The sequence below is a fragment of the Rhinichthys klamathensis genome, unplaced genomic scaffold, assembly GCF_029890125.1.
Source record: "Rhinichthys klamathensis goyatoka isolate OS25496 unplaced genomic scaffold, OSU_Roscu_1.1 h1tg000407l_1, whole genome shotgun sequence".
Taxonomy (NCBI): Eukaryota; Metazoa; Chordata; class Actinopteri; order Cypriniformes; family Leuciscidae; genus Rhinichthys; species Rhinichthys klamathensis.
The window spans coordinates 1,076,261-1,103,790 of NW_026606908.1; the positions used below are offsets into that span (position 1 = coordinate 1,076,261).

The 27,530-nt window shown below is 38.0% G+C and overlaps 1 protein-coding gene across 1 annotated transcript in view; it reads right to left on the bottom strand.

The window, feature by feature from the left end:
* Positions 1-983: 983 nt before the first annotated feature.
* ncalda (neurocalcin delta a) overlaps positions 984-27,530 on the bottom strand; it is a 59,807-nt gene continuing 33,260 nt past the window's right edge. The window contains exons 3-5 of the mRNA XM_056234889.1: positions 8,127-8,526; positions 4,813-4,918; positions 984-3,202 (exon numbers count right to left, since the gene is read on the bottom strand). Of these exons, the coding sequence (XP_056090864.1) occupies positions 3,105-3,202; positions 4,813-4,918; positions 8,127-8,504 (582 nt within the window). The 5' untranslated portion in view covers positions 8,505-8,526 and the 3' untranslated portion in view covers positions 984-3,104. The remainder of the gene's footprint in view (positions 3,203-4,812; positions 4,919-8,126; positions 8,527-27,530) is intronic.

Below are 27,530 nucleotides of genomic sequence, written 5' to 3' on the forward strand. Positions count from 1 at the left end.
ATGCTCCTGAGCTAAATTTCAGTTTTTGATTTTTTAATAAATGTGCAAAGTTATAACAAATCTTTTTTTTTTGTTGTAATTATAGTGTATGGAGTGAGCAGAATAGCATAATGCAGCAACAAAATAAAATAAAACTAAGGGGTACGAATACCTTCGCATAGTTAAATAAAGAACAATTCCCTTTCACATTAATATATGGTGGTGGGAAGTAGTGGACATTTCAGATTTGATTCATCCCCCATCTAATCTTCCAGCTCTACAAAGACAGTGATATAGAGTCTCTCAGACATGTGTAATGTTTCCTCGCTGAAGCCCCTGGGCTGGGCAGGACGTCGCAACAGCACTCACAACATTGGGAAGAATAAAAGACTTTCAAAAGTGATGGAATTTGAAATGTGTGTCAAACAAAAGTATCAAGTCAATGCTATTTTAGGAGCGGACAATTTTGTGGAGACAAATGGAATACCAATACCTAGTCACTTTAATTAAAAGAATATTTTAGAATACATAACTATACAAAATCAATAAATTATTTGTAGTGTTTATTTGCTTTTCATCCATTTATGTTTAGATTTTATTAACTGAACCTAAGAATGCAACCACAGAAGGATTAGGGTGAATCAAATGTAACGATTTAAGAATAAAAAAATAAGGAGAAATGTCTTAATATTGCATAATGCTTTCACGTTTAACAGGTTTACATTTAGTTTTCTAGTGATAAAGTATGTGTATGAGCAGTTTAATTAATAACACTGAATGAAAATAAAAACAAACTAATTAAATCTTAATCCATAAAAGCCCTGAAAGGTTCTATAAATGAAGCACCAGACAGACCCCTTTAAGTTTCTATTTGGAGCCTTTTCTTTTATGTCATCTTGTGGCCAAAGTGGGTACTACTACATTTCAACCACTTTTGGGGAGCTTCTATTAGTAGCTGCCATTGCATTTATTTGCTTTTAGAAAAGAAAAATCTTCAGACACACTCCGTTCTCTCCAGATTTAATTTCTGCTCAATATGATAACCAAAACAAATTTCTATGTCTCAAATCTACAGTCACAAAATACAGATTACCATACAAAATCTACAAAATGCAACAATTACAAACAATTTGTTTAACAAATAACAATTGTACAGTATAAATTTATACAATACTGCATTCATATTTTTGGCACCTGACCACGATATAATTGTGATACAGAAATGTTACGTCAGATGTTTAAAAAGAACAAAAAAAGAACGAAAAACTACATAAAATATGCATCGAACATGAAATAGAGCAGTTTTGACCTGCCACTTTTCTTTTTTCAATATTTTTACAAAACAGCAGTTGTTCAAAGATTAAAATAAAATGATAAAAACATTCAATTATGTTCATTAACAGTATAGCAGAACCAAATGCACTGCGGTGAGGCATTTGACGTTCACAGGGACACCAAGAACACTGGACATCAGCAGGAGCAGGAGGAGGAGTGTGGATCTATGTGGCTTCGGCATGATTACTAAAAGCACGACAGAGGGTGATATGGGAACTATTAGGAGTTCTGAATAAATGCTTTCTACCTTCTGTTGAATTCAAGTGAAATGGACACGAGTATAGGTACCACATGAGTGCAAGGGGCATTTGAAAAGCAATGGGGTCCTATTACCATTTACACACTTCATGTCATTTTGAAATGAGTGATTCAGTAAGAGGCTGTCAACATAATTACATCTGTTCAAGGGGTGAATGGGAAGCATAGTTAAAGTCTTCATAGTGAATGAAGAGCATAGTTAAACTCTCCAACATGTGAAGGATTATCATTTCAAAAGCAAGCAAATTTACTGCAACTTAAGCTTGATTTAAAAGAAAAAAAAAAAGCCATATAAAAACCACTCACCCACAGAAACATTGAGTGCGTTTAAGGCAATTCAGTAACTTGATGCTCATGTGTACAATCCAGAGATAAAGATAAAAGTGATTCTAAAAATCAAAGAAGCTTTGAACCAATAAAGCTTTAGTTCTTGTTCAGTAACAAAAACGTTCTGCGATAATGCAAAAGATGCATCACGACACCTATAACCAGGGTGAGCGAACAGGGCTGTAACTGATATTCACCACAACACGTGCATACAAATCACACAAATACTCTCCTGTCCACAAATGCAGATACACTTGATGTTACATGCTTTTGCTAAAAACGTCAATAAACCCATCGCTGCATCCTAAGATGGAACTCTTGCGTACAGTTTTGCATGCGTGTCTGATACTTCAGATTTATATACAGGCCTACAGTTACTAGAGTACAAACATTAGAAAACTGGAAAAAGAGTACGCAGTTCAATTCATGTCATTCGAACAGTAGACTGTACGACCAAAACCAGACTAATCCACACTAAATCGAATGTGCGCTTCCAGCACTAATAAGGCTCTTCAGATCGGAAGCATAACGCGAGGAAACTTCCATGTACAATTACAAAATCTACATGCCTGATTTATTGGTCCCATGGGATAATACTGTGATCTGCCAATAATAAAGTTGAGAGAAGTTGAGTTGAGAGAAACCAAACTATATAATCTAATCTAAATAAAGTTAAAAACTTCCCCGATATTTAGATCACTAAGGCTGAGGTGTTTAACAAAAACTAGTGATGCCACTGCTGTCATGTTTGAACAATGATTCAGGCATCAGATTTATACATAAAAAAAAGAAGAAGAAAAGAATTAGGAACAAAATATTCTCTTCTACTGGGTGCATGAATTATTTCCCATCTTAAATCCCTGTCTTGGTCACGCTTAAACTGTTGCATCTAATACCCAGAGAAAATAAAACTATGTATTTTACATGACATTGAAAGCTCTATTCTAATCAGGAAGGAAGTGATTGGAGCTCAGATGAACGCTCTAGTTCCCCGATTCACTCCATCACAGGCCTCTTGCAGAGATAGCACAGCCAATAACTCTGTGTGTGTCTGTGTGTTACTAGATCTGGCCAAGCTCAGTCTGATGAGACCCAGATGCCCTACTCTGGAAAAAACACCTGACCCGCCATCACTTCCCTGCGACTATATCAAAAACTAAATTAAAACCCATAAATAAATAAAAGGTCGAAGCATGAGGCTGCTCTCAGAACTGTCCTGCACTGCTGGGGTCACACTGTAGCAGACGCACGATGGATGGGTCACTCTTCGCCCCTTTGATGAACTCCTCCAGAGACAGTTTTCCTAGAATAAAACAGGAGAGGACACAGGCTTAGAAAATCATATTATTTACAATGGAAAAATTATGGCTGGCTTTCCGATATCCGGCTCGTTGTGTCAGAATCTGAAATCAACCTGTAAAAATATGTCTAGAGAAAAATGTGTTATGGAAATAATGGAAGAGGTTTTAGCTTTTCTATTAAATCTAATAAGCCTTCAGGTCTTTGGGTTTAAAAAAGGGCAGGATATAGTCTCCATTTTGACAGTCAAAAAACAAAGAAACATTCGCATTATAAGGTAATGTAATCTTTCATCTTAATCTCAAAATCAATATTCATTTCAAACTGTTTATTAGAATTTGACTTGGATTTAAAATGTGTATATAATAAAAAAAATATTTATTTTAGTTTTCATTTTATTTCAAGAAAAATAGTCAAATTGTAATATTGGATATAATATGATGGGTTATTTGCTCTGGGACAGATTTTAAATATAGGGACATCCCTAAAAACATGTAGTGACTGAAGTTCCCCAAAAGTGCCATGTGCAGCATCGGCCAGCAGGGGGCGCCGCCGACTCTCAGCATTCAAAAGTGAGAGGTGGCGAAGGAATGCTAAGAATCAAAGGACGCATGCGGACACTGTTACCCCAGTGAGGAGTGATGAAATAGTACAGAACAGGTCCTCTCAAACACGTATGTGATAACATTAGCATATGGCTCATGTCCTTGTAGTTCATGCATGGTTTATTTTGATAAAAACACCACTACAAATGAACATGGTCCTATGTTCTTCAATTTCCTCCCTGTGATCAATAAAGTATCTGTCCGAGTGAGACCACGCTTCCGCAAACAACTGCCCACAGATACACAAATACACACACAGTCTCCGTCCCATGAGACTCTGGTCACGAGAGAGCAGGAAACGCAAAAGATCATCTGACCACTCTTTCCACTCTTTTCTGTATACTCCCATCTGTTTGCTTGTTGATCATCAATTTCATGCACACGCACGTAGACAGTCCGAAGCCTTGTTTAACAGCTAATGGGGCTCTTCAAATCACTCAATCATGATGCATTTAAATAAGTTAGAGACTTTACACAGAGAAAGCATAGTGGCAGAATATGTAAAAAATATAATAAAAAAACAAAAAACAAAAAAAAAACAGGAAATTGTAACATTTCACATAGTGACTCACCAAAATGTATTTTTACCGAAACCGAAAAACAGAAATCAAATTCAATCAACACTCAACACTGAGTTGTTTTTATATCAACTTTTTAATGATATATTATGTTGCTTATTTGTTTTTTGAATTCTAAACATTTAAATGTTGGGTGTAATAAAACTGATCTTAAAAGATTTATTCAAACATACATTAAATAATGAAAAAATTATTTATACAGGTTAAGTACAAATATAATGAATATCTAATATAGTGCAAATAATTAGCAAAATGCTCCTCTTTAGAGCTTTTTTTTCTAGCTAATTAATGAGCTACTGTATGGAGTATGGACTAGGGATGCTCATAATTAACTGGTTAACCGACATTAAGAATTTTCAAAGACCACCCATGTAATTTTTCATAAACCACTGCCAAATAAGTTTCATGAAAAAGGGGAAAAAAAGAGTTACCATCTCGGTTGGTGTCCATTTGTCTGAAGATCTTCTCTGTTCTCTTCTCAGGTGTGGACTCATCCTCTGGCATCTTCATCACTGATGACACCATCTTATAAATCGCCTGTGGGAGACACAATACACAAGAGATTCCCTCTATCAAAAAATATTATCACATCACAAAATACAGTAATCTAATCTCATATATTAATGCTACAATCATCAGCATTATCATACCCCAACTATATAAAATGTGAAATTTCAATGGTGCAAGTCAGACACCACAATGAATCACTATAACGAGGTGGAAAGCCTTAAAGGGATAGTTCACCCAAAAATGAAAAATGATCCCATCTCCAGAGGGTTATTGAAGCGAAGCAATGCGTTTTTGTAAGAAAAATATCCATATTTATAACTTCATAAACTACATTCACTAGCTTCCGGTAATGGCCGTAAGCGAGTCTAGTTCTGGTGGAAGAGTGACCTCTGACCCGACGCATGACGTAGGCATAGCGTAAGCTTAGGTGAGATTAGACGCCTCTCGCGGTTTAAACAAACAGGGCTGGGAAACAAACTCAAGCTCCTCCGACATTCTCTTTAAAAATTCTCGTTTTAGACTTCTAATTCGTGACCGGTGTTTTGTTTTGCTCTATCCTCGTCGATACGTCAGGTCACTCTTCCTTTATTAACCCCCTGGAGTCGTATGGATTACTTTTATGATACACTTTTTTGGGCTTCAAAATCAAAGTACCATTCAAGGTACCAATTAATGGGATAATTTTCATTTTTGGGTGAACTAACCCTTAACAGATGTTACTCCCCTATAATAGCTCCTGTTCAAATCAACACTAAACAGACTTTACTATCAAATGATTAAGAGTATGAAAGTTAGAACAAGACCTAGTGCACTAACAGTACTGACTACGCAGGCATAGATGAGAGAGAATAATCAGCACATGACTGACTGCAGCGGACACAGAATCTACTGACAGCTAATGTGGGGCATGCATAAAGATCATTTAGAAACATGTCCAGTATGATGATCTTCAAGGAAGTCAACAGGTACTCAACTGAAAATGTTCAAGTACAATATAATTGTATAGAACTTTTCAAAATAAATCCTGCTCCAAAGTAGCTTTATAGGAAATAGATTATCTGACAAAAACATTCTTACTGACCCCAACCTTTTGAACAGTAGTGTATGATGTTACAAAAGCTTTCTATTTCAGATAAATGCTGTTCTTTTGAACTTTCTATTCATCAAAGTTCAACTGTTTTCAACATTGATAACAACAATGAATGTTTTTTGAGCATTAAATCAGCATATTAGAATGATTTCTGAAGGATCATGTGACCTCTCTACTGCAATCGTGGGTCATTCCTACCAGATCACTGATAATCTTTGGTCATCACGTTACCACTGCTTTCTTCAAATGCCACCAGATATTTTCAATGAGATTTAAATCTGCAGACTGTCAGGCCACTCAAGAACGACTGATCCCTTAACCAAGTTTAACTAGATTTGGATGTATAGTTTGGGATGTTCTGCAGGAAAGTCCATTGATCATCAAGCTTCAGTCTCTGCACCGAAGGAATCACCATTGCTGCCAAAATGGCTTGATACTTCAAAGAATTCATGACGTAATTCATACAGTCAAGATTTCCCCTTCCCCATAACAAGACTGGACCACCTCAATGTTTGACCATAAAGATGATGTTCTTCTGCTCGTCAGCGTTGCCTTGTTTGCACCCGATATACCGCTGATCCATGGGTCATATCACTCCATAAAACATTCTTCCAGAAATCCACAGGTCAATCCAAATTAATTTTAGCATATTCAAGCCTGCCTTTTATGTTCTTCTTTGTCAATTGTGGAATTCGGCAAGATGTCCCAACATGAAGGCCTTGTCTAGTGTTCTTCTTATACTCTGCATTGAAATGTTTTTTTTTTTCTCTCCTATTTTCATTGGATCATCTTGCAAGTCTCTTGCAAGTGCTTTTTCTTCAAAACCCTCAATGGTTTTTTGGTACAACAAATTTTAAACTCATGGATAAGGCTGTCAAACTGTCTGTCTAGGAACTTTTAGCGTTTTGGAAATCTTCTTGTAGACTTTACTAGCATAAATAATCATTTATGTAAAATATAATTATGATTAATCCAATGAAAATACCAAATCAAGCAAGCAAGCAACTGGGCCAGCAGGAAAAATCCTGCACAAAAACAGGGCATGTCAAAATAAAACCCAGAAAACACCTCAGAGGGTTAATGTTGATTATGGTTTTTGAATGCAAAGACTAGTTTATTTAAAAAAATATGCAGTATAGCACATCCCTAGTATGAATGGTCACTATCATCACTACGTATCTTGTGTTTTTTCCTCATCTTTTGAGTTCTCTCTACAATCCTACCTCAACTGCCACGGCTGCTGAGCAGAACGAGAGATTAATGAATTATTAAAGGCCTTTTCCATCTGCAATATATACTTTTATTAATAACCTTAACATCTGAGGAAAAAAAAGTGTGTGCTGTAAAGCACAGCTCTCTTGTGAAGTTATTGAGTCTTCACTCTACAGATGGGCAGATCTGCAGCCTGTGTGCTCCTTTTTAACACACTACCTGGCTATACATTATTAAAAGAGGACAAGACATTCAGCATATCATTAGATTTACATCAGCCTTCCAGGCGAGGAAGTGAACCATGCATCAAAATAAAAATGCCATCAAGATATGAGAGATGTTCTCAAATCGCATCCTTTATAACCACCAAAACAGAAGTAAATAACATTTTTACACGTTACAAGTTATATGAAATGTGTCAACTAAACCTTATTAGTGTTATTTTAATATCATTTGTGTGTAACATTTCTCCTTTTTTCTAGTTAATAGTAAAATGTCATGGTACAAGTGTAAAGTACGAGTTATAAATCCTCAAACTTGGTTTGGTTTCAACAGGGCAGATCTGAGCAATAACTTGCAGAAATCAAATATAAATCAGGCCAATTGCATTAACAGCAAACATAACCATGTGAAGAAGTGCAGTTTGATGAAAGCTTGTTTATCAGAGACAGAAATAAGACTCAGGCTTTCTTTACAGTATGGAGCTTCCTGACAGTCTAACACCACGGCTATCCTTGCTGCTAACGCACTACATTCTGCAAGTGAGAAACAACAACATATGCGATGTGAAAATTGGGTATAGCAGGACTCAGTTGGGTTCTCCTTTGTGTCTCCTTAAGCGATATCTGATTCTATTTCAGATGATGAAAAAAAGCTTTTAAACAGTGCCAACATTAAGGTAAAATCTTAAAAGCTTTAGGTAGCCTGACATACCTGCACAATCTCAAGCATCTCCGACTTGCTGATGTATCCGTTTCCATCCAAATCATACATGCTAAACGCCCACTTGAGCTTTTGTTCCAGCTTCCCTCGTGACGTGACACTCAATGCAATTATGAACTCCCGGAAGTCTATTGTGCCGTCGCCATTCGCGTCAAAAGTACGGAACACATGCTCAGCAAACTTTGAGGCGTCTCCATAAGGGAAGAAGTTTCCGTAGATTTTCTTAAATTCCTCCATGGAGAGGTTGCCACTGGGACAGTCCCGTAGAAAGCCTTTGTACCATTCCTGGATCTCATGCTCCGTAAAGTCTGTGCTCTCCAGCAGGTCCTGCATCACCTCAGGGCGGAGCTTGCTGTTCTGCTTCCCCATGTTTTAGTTTCACAAGACAGCGCTGGCGAAAGAAAGGGAAGAGAGAAGATGAGCATAGATGGAAAGCTCTATAGATTCAAGTCTACATAGTGTTATTATTTTGGTACCCTAATCTGCCCTAATCCTTAATGCCCATAAATGCCAACCATCCCAATTTATTTGTGGCACAGTCAAGAATGCAATACCAGCCCTATTTTGAAGAAGTGCCATCATACACATTTCAATATTGTTCATACAGTACCCTACACCAGGGCTCTGGACTGGTTCAAGGAACAAAAACAGAAAAAAAAAAAAAAACAGAACAAACAAAACAAAAAAAAACGAATTTAATCGTAACGAAATTACCAAGACCGGTTAATAATTTTATTTTATTTTATCGTACTGTTTAATAAAAAATCATAAATTTAAATTCCTTTGCAAATGTGACGCATCCAACGTGAGTGAAACGCCCGAGCTCAGTTGTCATGTCATCATAGGTAAGTCGCAATAGCAATGCGCTGACATTAGATTATAGATCTCAGGAGTTATTTTTAGGTTACTGTACTATTCAGGAAATGATTAAATAAATAAATAAATAAATAAACTATAAAAAAAAAAGAAGTTAGTATTAAATGTATGGTCAGACAACTCATTAAAGGAGCTGTATGTAAGAAATTTATTTCAATTAATCATAAAATGGCCCTGAAATGTCACTAGACATTAAGAAATCATGTACATTTCAAATACTTATATCACTGACAACAGTAGTCTGGCCAGGATATTGTCATTTAAAAAGTGCAGTTGCAGCCCTCAACTGATGTTGATGTTGTCATGTTGTGTTTTGGTCTGATGCTCCACCCTCCACCTGTCTACCAATCACGAAGTCAGTAGTGTTGCGGCATCCGGGTTGCCAGCTCTGCTCTAGTTACCACAGCTGCAGCTCGTCACGTTCCTGCTGGATCCTGCAGCCGATCTGGCAACCTCGAGTCAGGGAGGAGGGGGAGGGGATACACCACTCTACAGTAATTTGAAAGTGATTGCAGTACTAGTTTTGGCCACAATCTTACATACAGCTCCTTTAAATTGAACACAAAAAATTCAGCCACTTGGTGACCTGCAGCATTAAATATCACTGTCCCCTGGTTTCACAGACAACGCTTAAACTAGTCCCAGACTAAAATGCATGTTTGAGCGGTTTTAACTGAAAGCAACTTGCATTGATCTATCTTAAAATATGCCAGTGCCATTGTTTTGTCTCAAGATGCACATCTGTAATGTTTTTTTTTCTAAGGCATGTTTATAAAAGCTACTTAAATATCCTAATTTAACTAAGGCCTAATCCTGGGTTAATCTAAACCCTGTTTGTGAAACCAGACTTGTATGTGTGAATGAGGCCAAATTTGTCCACAATACCCAAACAAACCAGTCACTGAAATAGTTACGGTTTCAGGCCATCAAATGCCAGCGGCTTGAAATGTTCTAATTCAGAGAAATGTGTTCTGCCTCCGACTTCCTCATCAGGGATGTGCCCGAACCAGAATGTTCGGAAAGGAAATTATGCACTCTATGGAGCCCCTGAAAGGACATGGTGATGGTAAAAAAATTGAGATGGGAGGAAAAAATATATTCCAATGTTTGTGTTCCCTCACAATTATATAGTCGGGTAATTAAACTGTATATAATTTGCGGGCATCAGAGAGCCACTATCAATACACACAGGGTATTGAAAATCGCTTTTGAATGCACGCTCGCTTTTTACTTTCACTTTCTAATTCGCGATCATGCATACACTGTGTATAGGGAGAGGAGTACTGACCACACATTTTACAATACAAGATATTTATCAATGACGCTCAGGATCTGTTGTGCACCAAATCCTCCGACATCGTCCTGTCAGTCATCTCTCCTTACTATCTTCACATGACAAGTGAAATATGATGTACTGTAATGCAACCAACAACCACAGCAAGCTTAACAATGTGCCTTTAAGGGCTCTGTATAATGTTTTTTTTTTCTTTCCATTTTCTGTGCCTTTCCAGATTCAGTTTAGGCTTTGGGCACATCCCTAGTCCTCATGATCTAAAGCAGCGTTTCTTAACCCTGGTCCTGGAGGACCCCAACATTGAATTTTTTTAGAAGTCTTTCTGACACCCATTTCAGGTCCTGGAGTTTCTTCTAATGAGCTGACGAGTTTATAACCAGGTGTGTTTGATTAGGGAGACAAAAGAAAATGTGCAGTGTTGGGCTTCCTTCAGGAGCAGGGTTGAAAAAAAAAATAAAGTACATAATTATGACAAAATCTTAGCTGCAATTCAACACTGCAGTAACTTTTGACAATGACCAATACAGGACCATACAGACCAGAGAGTTTGATTGACAGCCGATCTGACCAATCATTATCCGCCATCCGCCATTTTTGTCCGACAAAGCAGTCAGGAGAGTTAGTAGATTAACATTGGAGGATTTGCACTTGAAAAACGGAGTATACTGACGTCTTTCCGCGGTTAAAACAACATTCTTTTTTATGTTCATTCATGTTTATTTGATGCTATAAATGAACTAGAAGGAAGAGATGATCGGTTCACAAGCAGCTTTAACTGAAGCTCTACAGCGATCTGTCACACACATTAGCCACAAAACGGAATTTATTGTGTAAATTTCTTTTAAAAAATTACCAAATTTGAAAGTTGAGACTGTTTCATATCATAAGTAACCTGGTCTGTCCTGTCTGTCAGCGCGTTGTCAGTGTCCTCTCTGCTCCGCAATGTATTTTTGACTGCGTGAGAACATGGTGGGGCGCGAGAGCGGCGATGCTTGTCGGACATAGCAACAGTAACTAAAGGGGGCGGGTCTTTGCGAACGGTCAATTACATCCAACAACAAGACAAACTATGAACTATAACTATAAAGCCATACACCAATTTCTCTGCTCAGTAATCCATTTTGCAAAGCAGCTGCATCATCATCTAAAGATTATGTTGTGGGGCTCCATAATGACACCAGAAAATTTTTTACATATACTCCTAGGAATATAAGCCGATTTTACAAGACAAGACACCTTTTATTATGCAAACATAGACCCCTAGAGATGTTCCCTTTCTGCAGAATGATAATATTATGATAATATACAAAAACTAAGTTAAGAAAAACAATCATTAACACTAGGACGCTTTCCTCTGTATTCAAACTGCTTCTAAAGGCTCGATGTTGAGATCTGGTCATATGGACTTCCACCTCCATATCTCAAAGTACTTGAGTTTTTTTTTCTATATAAAGGTGCAATAGCTAACTACACATTTCAGGATTTAGTATCCAGCCAGAACATAAATAAAAACATGCCAAAACAAAACCAACAAAGACATTCTGATAAATCTAAAAAGGACAAAACATATCTAAACATAAATGTCTAGCATTCAATAAAAACGGCAAAACAAAAATGAAAAATGTCCACGAGACAGGTCATTCACAGTCCTCAGCTGTAGAGCCTCCATTCAGGCCGGAAGGTCTGGAGAGCATCAGCTGTTACGGGACTTCTCCATATGCAGGAAGTGACTCCCGTTTCTCATGCGGGTCAAGGATCTTTGCACTAATCAGACAACAGTTTTACTAAAGTTCTAGGCAGACGCAAGCACACACACAAAACAATATACAATACAGTGTAAAATGTAAATACTTTTAAATGAGCCGAATGAATCGTGCACTAGAACTGAGGAGTAAAGGTTAGGGCAGAAGAGGAGATGGCATCACGGTAGGGCTGCAACAACGAATCGATTAAATCGATTAAAATCGATTTCTGAAAGAGTTGGCAACGAATTACATCGTTTCGTTGTGACGCGGAAATTTTTGAGTATAAAAAAAATTGGAGTTGAGCGCGAGAGAGACCGGAGATCGCGCGCGCGCGAGAGAGACCGAGTGTGTCCGAGAAAGAGAGACCGAGTGTGTCTGAGCATTAGTAATTTGGTACATACTACATAGTAATATATATTACTGGTAGGCCTACTATATAAGATATAAATAAAAACAACAATTAAATTCTTACCACTGAATTAGCAGACTCTGATTTAAATCAGATAGGCAGACGATGAAAACACTTTCTTGTCTGTCCAAATAGCCTACCACTACAAGAGCAGGGGAATATTTTTTCCACAATTTGCAGCACTGAATTTTTCAATCTTTACTCTAATGACTCAGAGAAACACTATGCTCAGAAAGGATGAGCTGCAAAATACCTTACACACCATAGGAGATGGTCAATCCATTGTATTTGTTTTTTCCCCCCCTTACTTTACCAGGTGATGTCCCATTGAGATATTCAAATCTCTTTTACAAGGGAGCCCTGAATTTTTTTTTTTTTTTAAATATTATTTAATATTGTATTTATATTTTATATACATTGTATTTATAATTAATATTAGGATAGACTAGAGATATTATCTTCTCTTATAATTATTGCTATTATTATTAGGCTACCTATTATAGGTAATATGATAATAGGTGCATTTGCTTGTTAAAAAATGTCAAACATTTTGTTAAAGATTATAACATCTTTGACAAAAACAAAACACAAGTTTGTGAGTGTGTGCATCTGTGAGTGTGAGACTTTGTGAGTGTGTGCTAGTGTGGTCTAGAGAACAAGTTCTGACGTTCAAACAAATCCTGTTAAGTTTTCTAATTTGTATTTTTCTTTATTTTTTTATCAATTATTTATTGTTCTGACAGCAGCTCACTTTATTTTTAAAAAGCCTATATATATTATTTGGCAGATGTAAAGCATACATGTGTATGTTTTTTGTTAGTCCATTTTTTTGCACTGGATTTTTTTTTCACGGTGAATTTGCACTGTCAGTTCTGTTTTTTAATAAAGGATTGGAAATTAATGCATTTTTTTTTTAAATCCGATTCATCGATTAATCGGAAAAATAATCGACAGATTAATCGATTATTAAAATAATCGTTAGTTGCAGCCCTACATCACGGTTTGATTAGAAGTGGAGTCTAGCTCTTCAAACTTAAGAACACTTGTAGACCTGAAACTGCTTTTCTTAAATGACCCACACAAGTACACTACATCCTGTCTCTGCTGTTTGGTATAATACACCTTATTACTTGAAACCGAAAAAAACAACAAAAAAACAACCAACCCTAAAGCTCACAAAAACAGACCAAAGAATGTCGTAGTAATTTAATCATGGAACAGGTGCCGTGTAAAAAAGGTCCACATTCACACTGGGCTTTGATTCTGACAAAAATTGCCATCAAATTACAAGACAGCCTCCTGTATGAATGCAAAACTTAGCATTGAAAGTTTTCTGAAGTTTATAATCATATTTTTTCTCGAATCCAGTGCCTGGTGTCTGATTAGGGTGTCTGATTAGTACCAAATAGCCTACAACAAACCTGTGTGAGCTAGAGGCCTCTTTCCAAAACATTTAAAAAATCTTGCCAACCCCAAAATGTAGAGATGACAAATGGCAGTATTATTGTTTTTATATTTTTAATATATATAATTTATATGAATTTCACAATATTCAGTTACTAGAAAGTATGGTTTGGTACTGAGGTTTGTCTCACGGAAGCTAAAATACATGAATGCCTTAAGGCAACCAGACACACCTTGTTTTGTTTGACTAACAATATTTGTACTTCATGCCATTTCAACATTGAACAAAGAACAAGATTAAAAGCAAATGGAAAGACTGGAATCAGAGAAGGACCAGAATCAGAACAAACAATTTGTTCTTTAACTACATATAAAAGCAGACAGGAACCAAATTCCCTATCGAATCACTGTGTGTCTGCCCAGGAACCTGGCCATTCAGTCTAATGATAGAGCAGTAAACGCAGAACAACAGTCACATGAGAGAGTCCAAACAAGAAGCCCTTGAGTTGAAGACTGAAACAGCCGATTGTATGTCTCCAAATTCAAATTTATAGTGCTATATGCGTTTAAACTATCTTTAACTGCCAACTGATAAGGAAAGCAGATGCTGAGGTCACACTGCATTAGCTATGAGCTACATTCATCAATGTTCTTTTTATATTTGATATGTCATATGTCAAATAGTTTTCAGCTAAGAGGTGTCATGGCTGACAGGCATTTATTAAGTATCCAGCATTAATGCTCCTGATTAAACTGAACATCAAATTTAAACAAAGAGGACAGACTAGGGCTTAATTACAAAGCAGTTGGCAATGCTGTCTTCATGTACAAGAACGAATCTCTGTGACCTCTTGCCATGTTGCCATGGAAACAGACACTCCATGCAGCATTGGTTAGCAGAGAGAAAACAATAAATCAATGAGACTACAGATGTTTGCGTCTCTAGATGGAAAACTGCTGCTCCAAGAGGATTTCCTCATAAAATTGGGTTTTCAGCCATTTGGAGAGACGGGACTAATGGTACGGGTGGTGTTGCACAAGAAAACTATACCATTTCTGACCATTCCTACCCATAGTTTGTGATCCAGTGCAAGCAAACCTAATCTTCAAATCATTAGCCAAGAATATGCATGAGGAAAAAAACATTGCAGGCAGCTTGTTGCTTTACCTTAGTCACACTTCAACCTACAACTTCCACAGCAGAGCAGAACAACATCTTAGCGGTTAAGAGTGTGTTAGGATTTGGTAAGGTTAATTAGCCAAGACAAGGCTAAAAATATCTAGCAGGACAACAGTGTTTCATTGTTCACTTAAATTTCAAAACTATTGAAAGCGGTGTTTGGTAATTGAAATAAAGCTGAAATAAAATAAAACAATAGATGAAAAACTTAAATCCCCCGGTTTCACCAACTTTTTTAAAGCCTTTTAAGCTAGTCACAGACTAAAATGCACGTTTGAGCCGTTTTAAAGCAACACTAAGTAAGATTTTTTACCTTAAAATAATGTTTCCAAAATCGTTTCAGTGGTTCATCAAGTCGTAATATTATCAAGCCTCCGCTTAGCGGTCCTATATCTGCTATAAACACGCTATGTAAGATTGCCAGATCGGGTCGGGTTTCTGTAGTTCTAATGAGACATAAGAAAACTACAAATTTGACTTGCTTTACGTCAAGCGTTACAATAGTCATTATTTGTTTTTCTTCGTTTCTGATACATCATACTTTCATGCAACATACTCTACCTTGTCTGTGGACATCGTTCATTCCAAAGCCGGTGCTGGATAAACAACGAGCGTGCGTGCGACAGTAGGCTGCGGTAGGCTAAATTATGTACGACAGCGGTAATGGACAATTCCGCTTCCTGGGGGGGTTCAAGATGCACATCTGAAATATTTTTTTTTCTTTCCAAGGCGAGTTTATAAAAGCTACTTAAAATGTCCCATTTGAACTAAGGCCTAATCCTGGCATCTAAGCCCTGTGTGTGAAACCAGGCCTTGAAGTACTGTAGTAAGTTGAACTACTAAAATTACTAACACAGAAAAAATAAATTAAAGCTAAAAAGAAACATTTAAAAAACAAGAAAATAACAAAAATGACAAAAGCACATGGACAACTTAAAGTAAATTTAAGCTGCAGGGCACTGGTAGAAACAACATTCTGTTTTCCTTTCTTGAAACAGTGTATATGTCCACAATCATTCATATCGGCAGGTTGAAAGCAGATCTTCCAAAAAATAAGGCCCTCGATATGGGTGGTAATTCGCTAATGGCAGAGACATTATTCTAATTAAGCTCTTGCTGAACATTGTCTAAGAGGTTGATCTTTGATGTCCACACGGTTGCTGCTTTCAGCCTATTGCCGTGTTGTAATGACCCTGCACCTTTTGTCCAGTAAATCCATGACTTTTCCAGTTGTTCTTGATTACTGGATAAGGATTTTATAGAGATTACAATTAAATACTTCAGAACTAAGCATAACTAGAAAACACATGACTAAGGGTGGGCGATATGTCCAAATTCTTATTTCACGATATGAGAAATATTTAATGATAACAATATATATGTAGTTAGAATCAGTGCAGTGATGCTTAAATAAAATCTAAAATAATAACCAAAAATAAGATATTGCAGTCTTCACTATATGAATTAAATATAAATGTATTCCTATTAAAAGGTAAAACAAGTTATTCAGTCAAGAGCAGTAGGTATATTAGGCTGCGGTCACTTTAAGACCAAATGCGCGGCTCCATTATACTGATCCGGTTTACACCCAAATGTTTACTTTTACTTGAGACATAACCAGCTGTTTACATGAATACTCAACAGGATGTGCATTTTGATATAATTGCATGTGTATTCAACCATTTAACTAGGCTTTCTGTGCACCTGTTACGCTGTGTGTCAGTCAGCGCATGCACCACATTGAGTTCTTATCACTGCTTATTGTGCTTAACTTTTTAACATCAACTTTTTAGAATCTTCTTCATGCATTTAATCACTCTGAAGTGTCAATAGTGCTATATATTTACATAGCAAAATCTCTAACGATAGACATTTTATACTGTGGTAATGATACAGCATTTATGGCAATCAGGACGAGGCCGAGGGCCGTGAGAGAACATATGTGGATTGAGCACGCAGCGGCACATACGCACAAGCTTGTTGAGCGCACATCCATTTTTCAGACATCACTGGAAAGTTTGTAGTTCGGTCTGTTAATGCAATAGCAAATAAAGTAAAATTTGTAGTTCTGTCAGATATGGCAATAGCAAAGAAAGTCAAACGAGGAGCATATTACTAATGTTATCTGACGGTAAAGGGAGAGAGAGCGCGCACTTCTGTAGCATGCTCTTGATTGTTGATCGTTCACTCAGCACATATGCATCATTTGAATTAAAACAAACTAGTATGTGCAAGTAAAAATATGAACTGTTGCGTGATTTATGTATAACGAGTGGTTCCCTACAGGAAGGTGGTACAGTAATCACATGACGTTTTCTGTGCGCCCAGAATGCTGCCTCTCAGACAGCGTGTAAATAGCCTATAAATTCGAGTTCTCTTTCATGTCTTGTGCTTTAAATGGAAAAATTCACACAAAATTATATCAAAATGCTTGTATAGGCAAGTATCCTTGTGAAACATAGTCGGTTATGTCTTAAGTGAACGTAAACAGTTGAAAAGAAAACGCGTGTATACCAGTATGCTGGATATGTGCAGCTCGTAAAGTGACAGCAGCATAACAAACCTACTGCTGTCTTAGTCCTCAATGTTAATCTAACAACAAAAGACAGGAAAAAAAACACTCAGTGCTATTGACTGGTTGAGGCTTGCTGGAGCAGCTCTAAATATTCACTGTGCGATTAAATTAAAGAAAATATGATAGAGCAATAATATAAACAGTTAAAGTAACTGTAGCTCCTATAAAACATTTTTACAAGCACAATTAGCCATGCAAATAACTGGAAATATCGATTAGCTCAGCCAACTAATTTGATTCATATTCTTTTGGTTTCTCTGCACAATATTTGTAAAAATAAAAAATGCAATGAAAATACAGTTCTGGAAAAAGTGGCATCGGTGCATCCCTAATTATTATCGAAGTTTAAAATGAACAACTCAAATTAATATAATGTGTTTTTTTTTTTAATAACAACAACAACATTATAATAGTCTGAATGATATGAGTACAAATATAATAAATATGTAATACAGTGCATATATTTAGCAAAATACTCCTCTCTGTAGTTAATTTTTCTGCGATCTGAGGCGCTACAGCAATCTGTCATATCACATTTAAGAGGACCAAAGCGGTATTGTTTAAACTTTAACAATAAATTAATTCAACAACAAATAAAATGAACATGAAACAAAGCTTAGCTTTCAAGTTCTATCAAAATAACCTGCTCTGTCATGTCTGTCGGTGTCAATGTCGCGATTTTTCACTGCACAAGAAAATGAATGTGTGGCATGAGAACAGTGTCAATTGCGTGAGGCTCACACTGAATGCGTGAGAGTTAACAGCCCTGCAATGATGGTGGGAACCTCGAACTACAGAGAACTGACAAATAACTACCTCTTTGTAGCAGATATTAGTAATTTTTCCAAATATCTTATCTGCTGATATGAACAGAACTTTAAGCCTAAAAACAGTGATGTCTGATTTGTGTGATCACAAGGAAACTAAAATGCTCTAAAAGGTAAAAGAGGAAACCGTCCTCTCCTAAAAGGAAACAATTTCTTGATCCACAGAATATTTTGTTTTCCTCCTGAATTTTCTGAATGACATAATCCAGGGCAACAGTGATGATCTGTTGTGATGGCAACCTTAATGGTGTAGTCACCAACTCTTCTAGCTTTTCAAATCATTCACTGTGTTCACATTGATCCACCGTCACTGCACAGAAATAGACGGTACAAGGAACATGGTTCAACGGTTTCAATATCTTGTGCATGGTTTATTTCACTTTTTTCCAGTGCCACTCATGTCTCATAAGAATTTATGCATATTCAGATAACATTTATAGATTGAACAGCATAAAAAGAATGAAAATCGATACCTGAAATGAATTGATGGAATCCTACATGCAATATGAATGACATTGCAATTAAGGTTTTAGCAGTCCTAATCATTAGGCTAAATGACCTCTCTCTTTATTAGCAGTGTCTGCAAAATCATAACAGGACAACCCGTAAGACAACATACAGGTATAATCTCAAGTTCTTTTGCAGAAGAACCATCTAATTCTGTGGATGAAAACTTCAACAAGGACTCTCCCATTCAGGCACAGTTCTGTCCAGTAGTGCATGCCTTGCCCTCATTATATATGGCACTCGACACACAACCAGTCTAAACAAGGATTGCATTTCCTTCCATGAGTATTTATATAATTGCTCAAAGTCAGTTTTGTGGGTTTTTTTAAGCTAAAAAAATTAAAGACTGCGAGACCACATTTGAGAAAATGGAACTGAAACCAAGAAGCAGGCCTAAAGAATGACTAATATAATAACAACAACAGGCATTTCATGTTGGCAATAAATTAAACAATAGCACAGGAGAATTAAGTTTCCCACAGAGATTGAGAACCAAGGAAACAAACAGAATGACTATTAACACTTCCAAGAAACACATTATAAATAGTGCAAATAAAAGAGGAACGCAACAGTATCCATTTCCAAGTTTTCTGAGAACCATATTTTTTAGCAAATGGTAATGCATTTGATGTGAGAAGTACCAGAAATATGGTGCTAAAAAAAGGTACAATTTAATCCTTTTTAGTTTTCTCTAGTTCAGGGCACAAATTTTAAAGACAAAGAAAAAAAAAATGCATATCTAGCGACAGACTTAAAGCTATAAAATTACATTCATATAAACTACAGCATCTTTCCAGAAATGTACAAAATGTATGGGGAGAAAAAAAGCAGTGTGCAACACTCATGAGTGTAACAAAACAAGAACAGCTGTGTCCAGCTCTCAGCATGGTGGAGGATATTTTCTGACATGCAGAGCCCTGCAGAGAATGAGCTGGACACAAACACGGCAAAAAATGACTCCTATTTATTTCAAACAGAGCAAATCCAAGCCTCTTTCATAATGCAGTTTTTTGTCCTGAGACACTTTCAGCAACAGAAAGGGAATTGAAATGGAAACAGCAGACATACTGAGAAAGTTCATCATATCTACTCAAACACAAGCAGACAGAAATCTACACAACCTGAAGATCATTCTAATCCCAAGTGCAAAAACTCATTCCAGAACCTTTTGTTAAGGGGCGGTATTATTTGTGATAAGACCACTAATACCCCTTTACCACTGACACGGTTCCGGTGCGGGTTCCTGGCCTTTGTCCGTTCTCGAACCGTTTCGTGCATTACCATTGCAGAAAAGGGGGTTCCGGGGTGGAAAGATTGGTTCGACTGGGGGGTGGGAAGACATACTGGCAAACCGTTGAGAAATGTAACAACACTGTACTATATTGCTCTTTAATCTAATATAAAACTATGCGCGCAAAAGAGACCCAGGGCCCTATCATACACCCGGCGCAATGCGTTTTTAGCTAGTTTCAGCCAGACGTAGTTATCATTTTCAAGTCCTGCGCCACGTTGTTTAAATAAGCAAATGCATTTGCGCCCATTTGTGCATCCATGGGTGTGCTGGTCTGAAAAAGAGGCAGTTCAGGCGCATTGTTGCTATTTTGAGGCAACTGAAAAAGACGGTGCCATTGACCAACTGAAACCAGAAGTCAATGGCTTTTTTTGTTTGTTATTTAAAGGGCGCATTAGTAATATAAGCATATAGGTGGGTGCACAACGCGCATAAACTTTACTTATTGCACAGACGGACGCACAGCAGCACACAAACAAGCCAAATATTAAAAATAAAAGGATTACAATGTAAAAGAGTATTATTGTGTACATAAAGATATGGTGGAATCCGGCTTGTCCCGTAGATGGTCTGCTGGTGTGCTTTAACCTTGCGCACGAAATCCGTTTCCTCTCTGGAGAAGCGTTCATTCTTTCCGCTTGCAAATTCCGCCATGTAAATAGCGAATCCGCCATGGCGCGAGCGCAACTGGCTTTTAAAGGTAATGGGAGATGAGACTCTGATTGGTTTATTGCATGTTACTCCCAAAACACACTCATTACTCATTAAGAGAATAGGGACAACCCTTTTAGACCATGCGCCTGGCGAACAGACCATTTTTCCCATCGTTAAACTAGCAAAAGTGGATTCGGACACGCCCTAACTGCACTTGCGCCGTGCACTTTAGACCATGCGCTTAGAATAGGGCCACCAGTGTGCGAAAGAGCCAGTGAATTGTGTGGAAACGTGGCCGGTTTGCGACACACTCCAGTTCGCCTGGCCGAGAACAGACTCAGCCTCTGGCTCTAGAACGCAAACCCATTCTGGTGGAAAAGGGGGATTTGTATACTATGCAAGTACAATATGTACATTCTATTCAATACACTTCATAACACTAATATGATTTTTCACTTTAGAGAAAGTCAAAGGTGTGATTAAAAAAATAAGTGATTTAGTGAATTCGCCTTTGGCTAAGCCCCGCGCCCCTTAGTTACTGTTGCTACGTCCGACAAACAAACTTCATCTGGGCTCTGGTATCAACATGGCTTATGCTGTGACAGCTCTTCCTGCTGAAATTTGATCAAACTTTTAGAAAGCAGCAAATAAAGTGTCCGATAGAAGTAGGCAAAAGGGGCTGCAATATACGTTCGAAGGCTATATTCACGACGTACAGGTGAAACGCAAGGAACAACAAGGCATCCAAATAGAGGCAAAAGCATACCGGTCACAGTCAAAAAATGAACCACCGCATATCCTACTAATCGAGACGGAGGCTGGGACTAACAATATCAAGGAGCAACACTGTTCATGCAAAGCTGGGTAGGTCTCTATTCACTTCTATAATCGTTATTACAAAGCAAACGGACTACGCGAGTATAACGTTGTATTTATTAGCAGCGTGTGCTAGACGACACTTGTCAGGATTTGACTTCGGTTTGGGAAGGGAAAAAAACGGACACCCCCCTCCAACCTCTCTGGGAAACGCGTATCTGTGTTACAAATGCCCCAGGCACAACGTTTAACCATATTTTTGATAAAACTACGACGGTAATAGCATGCCGAGACCAAAAATATGAGACGCCTGTGTTAAAGTCAATGGAGCGCTGTGAAAAAGTGTCGGACCTCTGTGGGAGCGCGTTCTTGGCTGCGCTGTGATTGGTCAATCTACATTCTAGGGTGTGGCTTAGCCAAAGGCGAATTAAGCCCAGGAGCCGCCATCATTGGGGAACAAACAGCGCGATGAATCAATGCATTTCACACGAAGCGACTAATTTGCGTCGTTCCATCCCTACTTTGAATGAAAAGCAAGGTAAAAAGGCCTGTTCACACCAAGGCAAAATTTCAGTGCAAACATTTGGTGCGATAATTTAATTTAAACAAACGGCTGTTAATGCGCCTGTTCAGAATGACAAATATTCACATGCTGTTAGTTTTTTTCTTTTTTTTCACTGAGAGGTGTCCCATTGCACTGCAAATAAAACTGGCCAACCAATAACAAAAACTTACTCAATCTTGCAATTTTATTGGAATTTAACGGCTTTAATGTCTAAATAGAGGAAGAATCCAGATTGCATGCGACAATTAGTTTCGTTTCAAACATTCGCCTTAGTGTGAAAAGACCTTAACTATGTTTTTTGAGCACTTGCAACAGAAAAAATTCAGTTATTTAAGAGGTTCCTGAAATGTGAAAATGTATTTTACCTTGTTTTCATCTTGAAAATGAAAGAGTGCTTCAGTAAACACTAGTAGCGTAGGTTTGAGATACATACATTATGGCATTAAGTGCTCATCAGACTGATACTGACGGTGAGAAAGCTATTAAAACTGCACTTAGAGGCTTGATAATAATAATAATAAAAAAAAAATTCATGTTCACTTGGCACTCGGTGTATTTAAGCCATTTAATAGATACACACAACACACAAGCATTACCTACACACTGCTCATACACACACACGCAGTAATAACAGACAGGGCTGATAACACACAATAGCAGTGGTTGCAGCGAGGATAATCTCCTCCCACACACGTGGGCCGTGCTGAACAAGCTGCCAGCAGCGTCTCTCATCCCTACTGCCAGCAGGCCTCCAACGCAGAAGTGTGTTTGTCTTTGGTGCCATGTGTTTCTGAACTACCAGTAGGCCGTGTGTGCACGAGTGTGTGTGTACAGGAAATACTGTCACATCACTACAGGGACCCGATAACATCTAATAACCAATATGTCTTCGCAGCAGAAGTCGAGCCGAGCATTGAGCCGCTTTGAGTCTGTCCCTCAGGTGGGTCGTTAGCTTAATTTAGTTCTTGGTAAATTAGCTAGTGATGTATATGATGATTCTTCCATTAGGAATAGAAGAAATCTTTTACTTTAATGAAAGTGCAAAAAGCACTGTCTGCTAGAAAGCTCTTTTCTTGGGGTTTAAAGTGATAAAACTATTTTTGAATAAAGCCAACCGTTGAGACCACAAAAAAACTCCAGCAATTAGCAATAACCGTTTTCTTCCTGCCATAGATCACCCTCCACCCACGTTCAATGCGACAGGGGGGATGGGGCTATTCTGGTATTCAGTGCAAGTGCGTCTCCTCAGAGAGAGCATTCTTTACACACACGCTCACCCACATGCATGAGTTAAGCGAGCAGTGAAAGTGTGGGGGAAGGTGAAAATGAAAAGTTGGGGAAGATTATGCAAGCTTCCTCATCTCTCCTCCTTTCCCATGAGGCTCTCTAATGTAGCCGTTTCTGCTATGACAATATTCAGAGCCGGCGGTGGAGCGGTAAGTGGACCATCTCCCTCCAATTCATTTAACCCGTCCACAAACAAACCTATAATATGAAGAGATGGATAGGATATGAAATGGCAGGGAAACATTGGAGGAGATGATCTGTGTGTGTGGGGAGTTTATCGAGTGAATGACTACATCTTAACTACATCTTTCTGCTATTCATAGATCCCCAATGCGCCGTTAGCGTGTGAAGGAGTGAGCCAGCATGCAACAGCTGTGCACGAATAATCACACTGACATCTTGCATAACTCAACATCACATACTCAAATAATCCTTAAAACTATTGGACATTGCTACAAAAGAAAAATAAGGAGTATGACTTACCTCTTTTCTATTTCTATTTTTCCCCTGCAATCCACTGCCTTCAACAGTCCATAACCCGGCTATTTACACCTGCCGACTATGATGATGATGATGATGATAGTGGTAACAGACAGTGAAAAGAGACAACCAAGACTAAGACTAACCGTGTCAATTCAACAAGTCCTCAAGATTCTTCGAAGCCCTATGCAGTCAAGAGTGGACCAAACTCTGGCAGCGTCCCTCCCCCGGTGACGTCAACAGCCAGTCACGTGAGCGCATAAAAAGCAGAAGCGAGCTAGTGTTGCCCTGGCAACAGGCAGACAGTTCTATAGTGATTTCAATAGGTCATCTGTCAGAGTTGCAGTGAAAGAGACCCTCACAAAACCACAGTCTAATCCTGCAGTCATAATAAGCGAGTGTTGTAGAAGAAAAGCTTCAGTGTGGACAGGAAGCTGCTTTGAACGATGAAAGAAACCGCAAGAAGTGTGCAACAATTTGCGAAACGAGAATACGCAAAAAAAAATAATAATCACAGACTGTTACAGTGTAGTGCAATGCTTTCCATACCTCAACGCTTCTCTATGCAGAGTTCCCAGCCGTTTCAGACACGCTTTTCTCAGTCATGACAGGAACAGTGGCTGGTGCTGACTCAATGGTTCCCATGAGACTTTGAATCCAGATTATAAACATTCTTTGGTAATCAGAACCACAGAGGAAGGCAGAACATAAACAGACTTCAACTCCATGATGTCAACATTACAATCCAAGTGTGTTCAAACTGCCTGAATGGAATTTGTTTTGCTTTTGTGTGATGCAATGACACCTAGTATTGTCATCAAATTCCTTAAACTGAAAGTGAACCTTTAATGGTTAAAGTTCAGAATCAATAGTAGTAACTTGATAAAACTGAGCAATCGAGTGCAGGCCAAGGCTGGTCACAACAATAGGCAGTTTAAAGCACTTTTGAATGACAGAAACAGTATTTAAGGATCAAATACAAGGAAGGATTTAGATAACACACAAATGTCACACAAGTGATATAATTCATTTTAGAGCTTTCTTTTAACTATTTTCCCGGCAGGTTTTTTTTTTAAGAGCCAGAGCCAGCGCCAGCATTCATGGCCCCCAGAATATTTTGTTGCAAGAATATCTGAACATACAATATATTAAAAGAAAGAACAAACCCTCTGATTTTAAACAAAAACAACTGTTTTATTCTAGCATAATGCATTTTTTTTTATCAACACTTGAATCTGGTTAAGTAAAAAAAAAAAAAAGCAACATTTTGTGCAAAAAGCGTTTTTTTTTTTTTTTTCAAAAACTACATCCAGGTTTCAGAACGATGATCAAAACATAGATGGAGTAGATCGAGTCCATCAACGCTTCACAGTCCTATAGCTTGTCCTGGGTCGACATTTCATCCGGTAACGTTAGGCAGTTTTGATTTATATGCTGTTTAATGTTGATGGTCGCGTTATTTTACATATCCATCTGCTTACATATGCTATCGCTTGTTTCGGTTTCTTTTTCGCCTGTGTTTTTGATCCAGAGATTCTGTACTCATGAACTATTATGTCAATGGTGGGGAAGCATGTCTCATAAATGACGGTGGAAAAAGTAAAAAAAACAACAATGCATGTTTGCAGAGGTTCTTCTAATATCATTGGCTCATTTGAATGATCTCTCCAAGGGCCAGACACAAACCCATGGGCCAGGCCTATCTGGGTGTGTAATTTCTTTGCCTTGAGTGGCACCAAACAAAATTGCGCAAAATAATGACCGCTTCCACTGCTTGGACAAACAGAGGAGTTTGGATGCTGCTCCAAACTCATGTCAATGACTGATCCAATGTCAGGCAATGCAAACAAACAATGAGCAATATTTCAAGTGAAACAGAGCCACAGTGTTTAAATGAACCTACAAACTGCTTATATAAAGTTCTCTCCGCACATTAAATGGGGATAGGAGAAAGTATTGTAACATTGTTAAAGTGTGCTGGAGCCAATAAGTTCTCCCAAACTTGAATTAGGGGAAGATTTGCAGGATTTAGAAACTGAAATTGCTTTTTAGATGAGAGTAGTGTAAAAATTATGTGCTCCAGTCATAAAACACTTTTTTCACTCTAATCAACATTCAGGGATGAAACCCGATTAAACTCTAGCATTAGGTTGTCAGCATATGTGTGGTTTCCCTTTCAACATGACTTTGAAAAATAGGCAGCACATTTTTCTATTTGTGTCTTCCAGAAACATAAAAGATTCTGCGGGCAACACTGGCCTAAGCAGCCAAGGGAGTGAGTCTTGGTCTCTGCATTCCCTTCCAGACAGCGGAAAGAGAAGTACAGGGGTCTCTGGGTCACTATTCCAGGGTGAACCCGCCCACTCTCCGGCCCAAGAGCGTGGAAAAATCTGCTTTCATGCAAGGGGTCTAATTTGAATACCATCTGGTGGATAGTTGAATAGAGGTAACCAAGCCTCTAAAATGAGGCAAGAAAGGATGACAACAGAAAAAGGGCAAGGTCAGGAAATAAGAGCACCACAGGGGGAGAGATTTGGCACAGAGAGGAAGGGGGAGCTTCCCCTGAAGAGCTGATGGGTAGAGTAGGGGGAGTGGATGCTTGAGAAACACGGATGTTTGTACAAGACCATACAAGGAAAAATAAGATGCCAAATAAATCAGAATGGATTAAAATGCTTGAGGCGAGCAGAATAAAAGAGACTTGTTTCGGGTGGGGTGGACTGACAGACAGCCAGTCTCAAATTATACTTCGAACTATGAACTTGTGTGACAACATGGCCCATGCATAAATGAGATAAAAGAGATCCTGTCATTAAGCATTAAATGACCATGAAATTACCACATTTAGCCAAATAAAGGTGCTTTAAGGGCAGTGGTGGGTAATTCTGGGCCATTCATCTGCCTGCCACTATGGCCAGCAGCTTACAAGACATTTACAATTGGTATTTGACAAGAAATGCCAATTGCTTAAATGCAAAGACTTCCGCATGAAGAAACTTTTGATTTGATTGTGATGTACAGATGACACAAAAGCTGTTAGTTAGCCAGTCTGATAAGCTGTTTGTTTGGATGGTCAGTGGTGCTCGAGAGCTTTTCGCAGAACATGCGTATGTGAGGAGGTCTTGCTTCATGTCAGAATGAATTTTGTCCTAGATTCTTTCTTTGACATTGTCTAACTTCAAATATTGTGAATAATATTTGTTGTTAACCTAAACTGGGCTCCAAAAGCAACAGTATGAATAGTTGAATGAGAGCCTTTTTCTAGATCACTTTAAGAGCCCTTTATGGCTGATAGGTTAATTTTTTGTCTGTTGTAGTTTCTTGCCTCAGTGTATTCCAGGAAAGTTTTACCCAACAAATAAAGATATGATATCGAAGTTGTAGTATTGAGGACAGAATTCACAAACAATTTCCTAATTAATGCAGTCATGAACTAGGTGTTGAAAATTAACATACAAAAAAATATATACTTGGACACAATGATT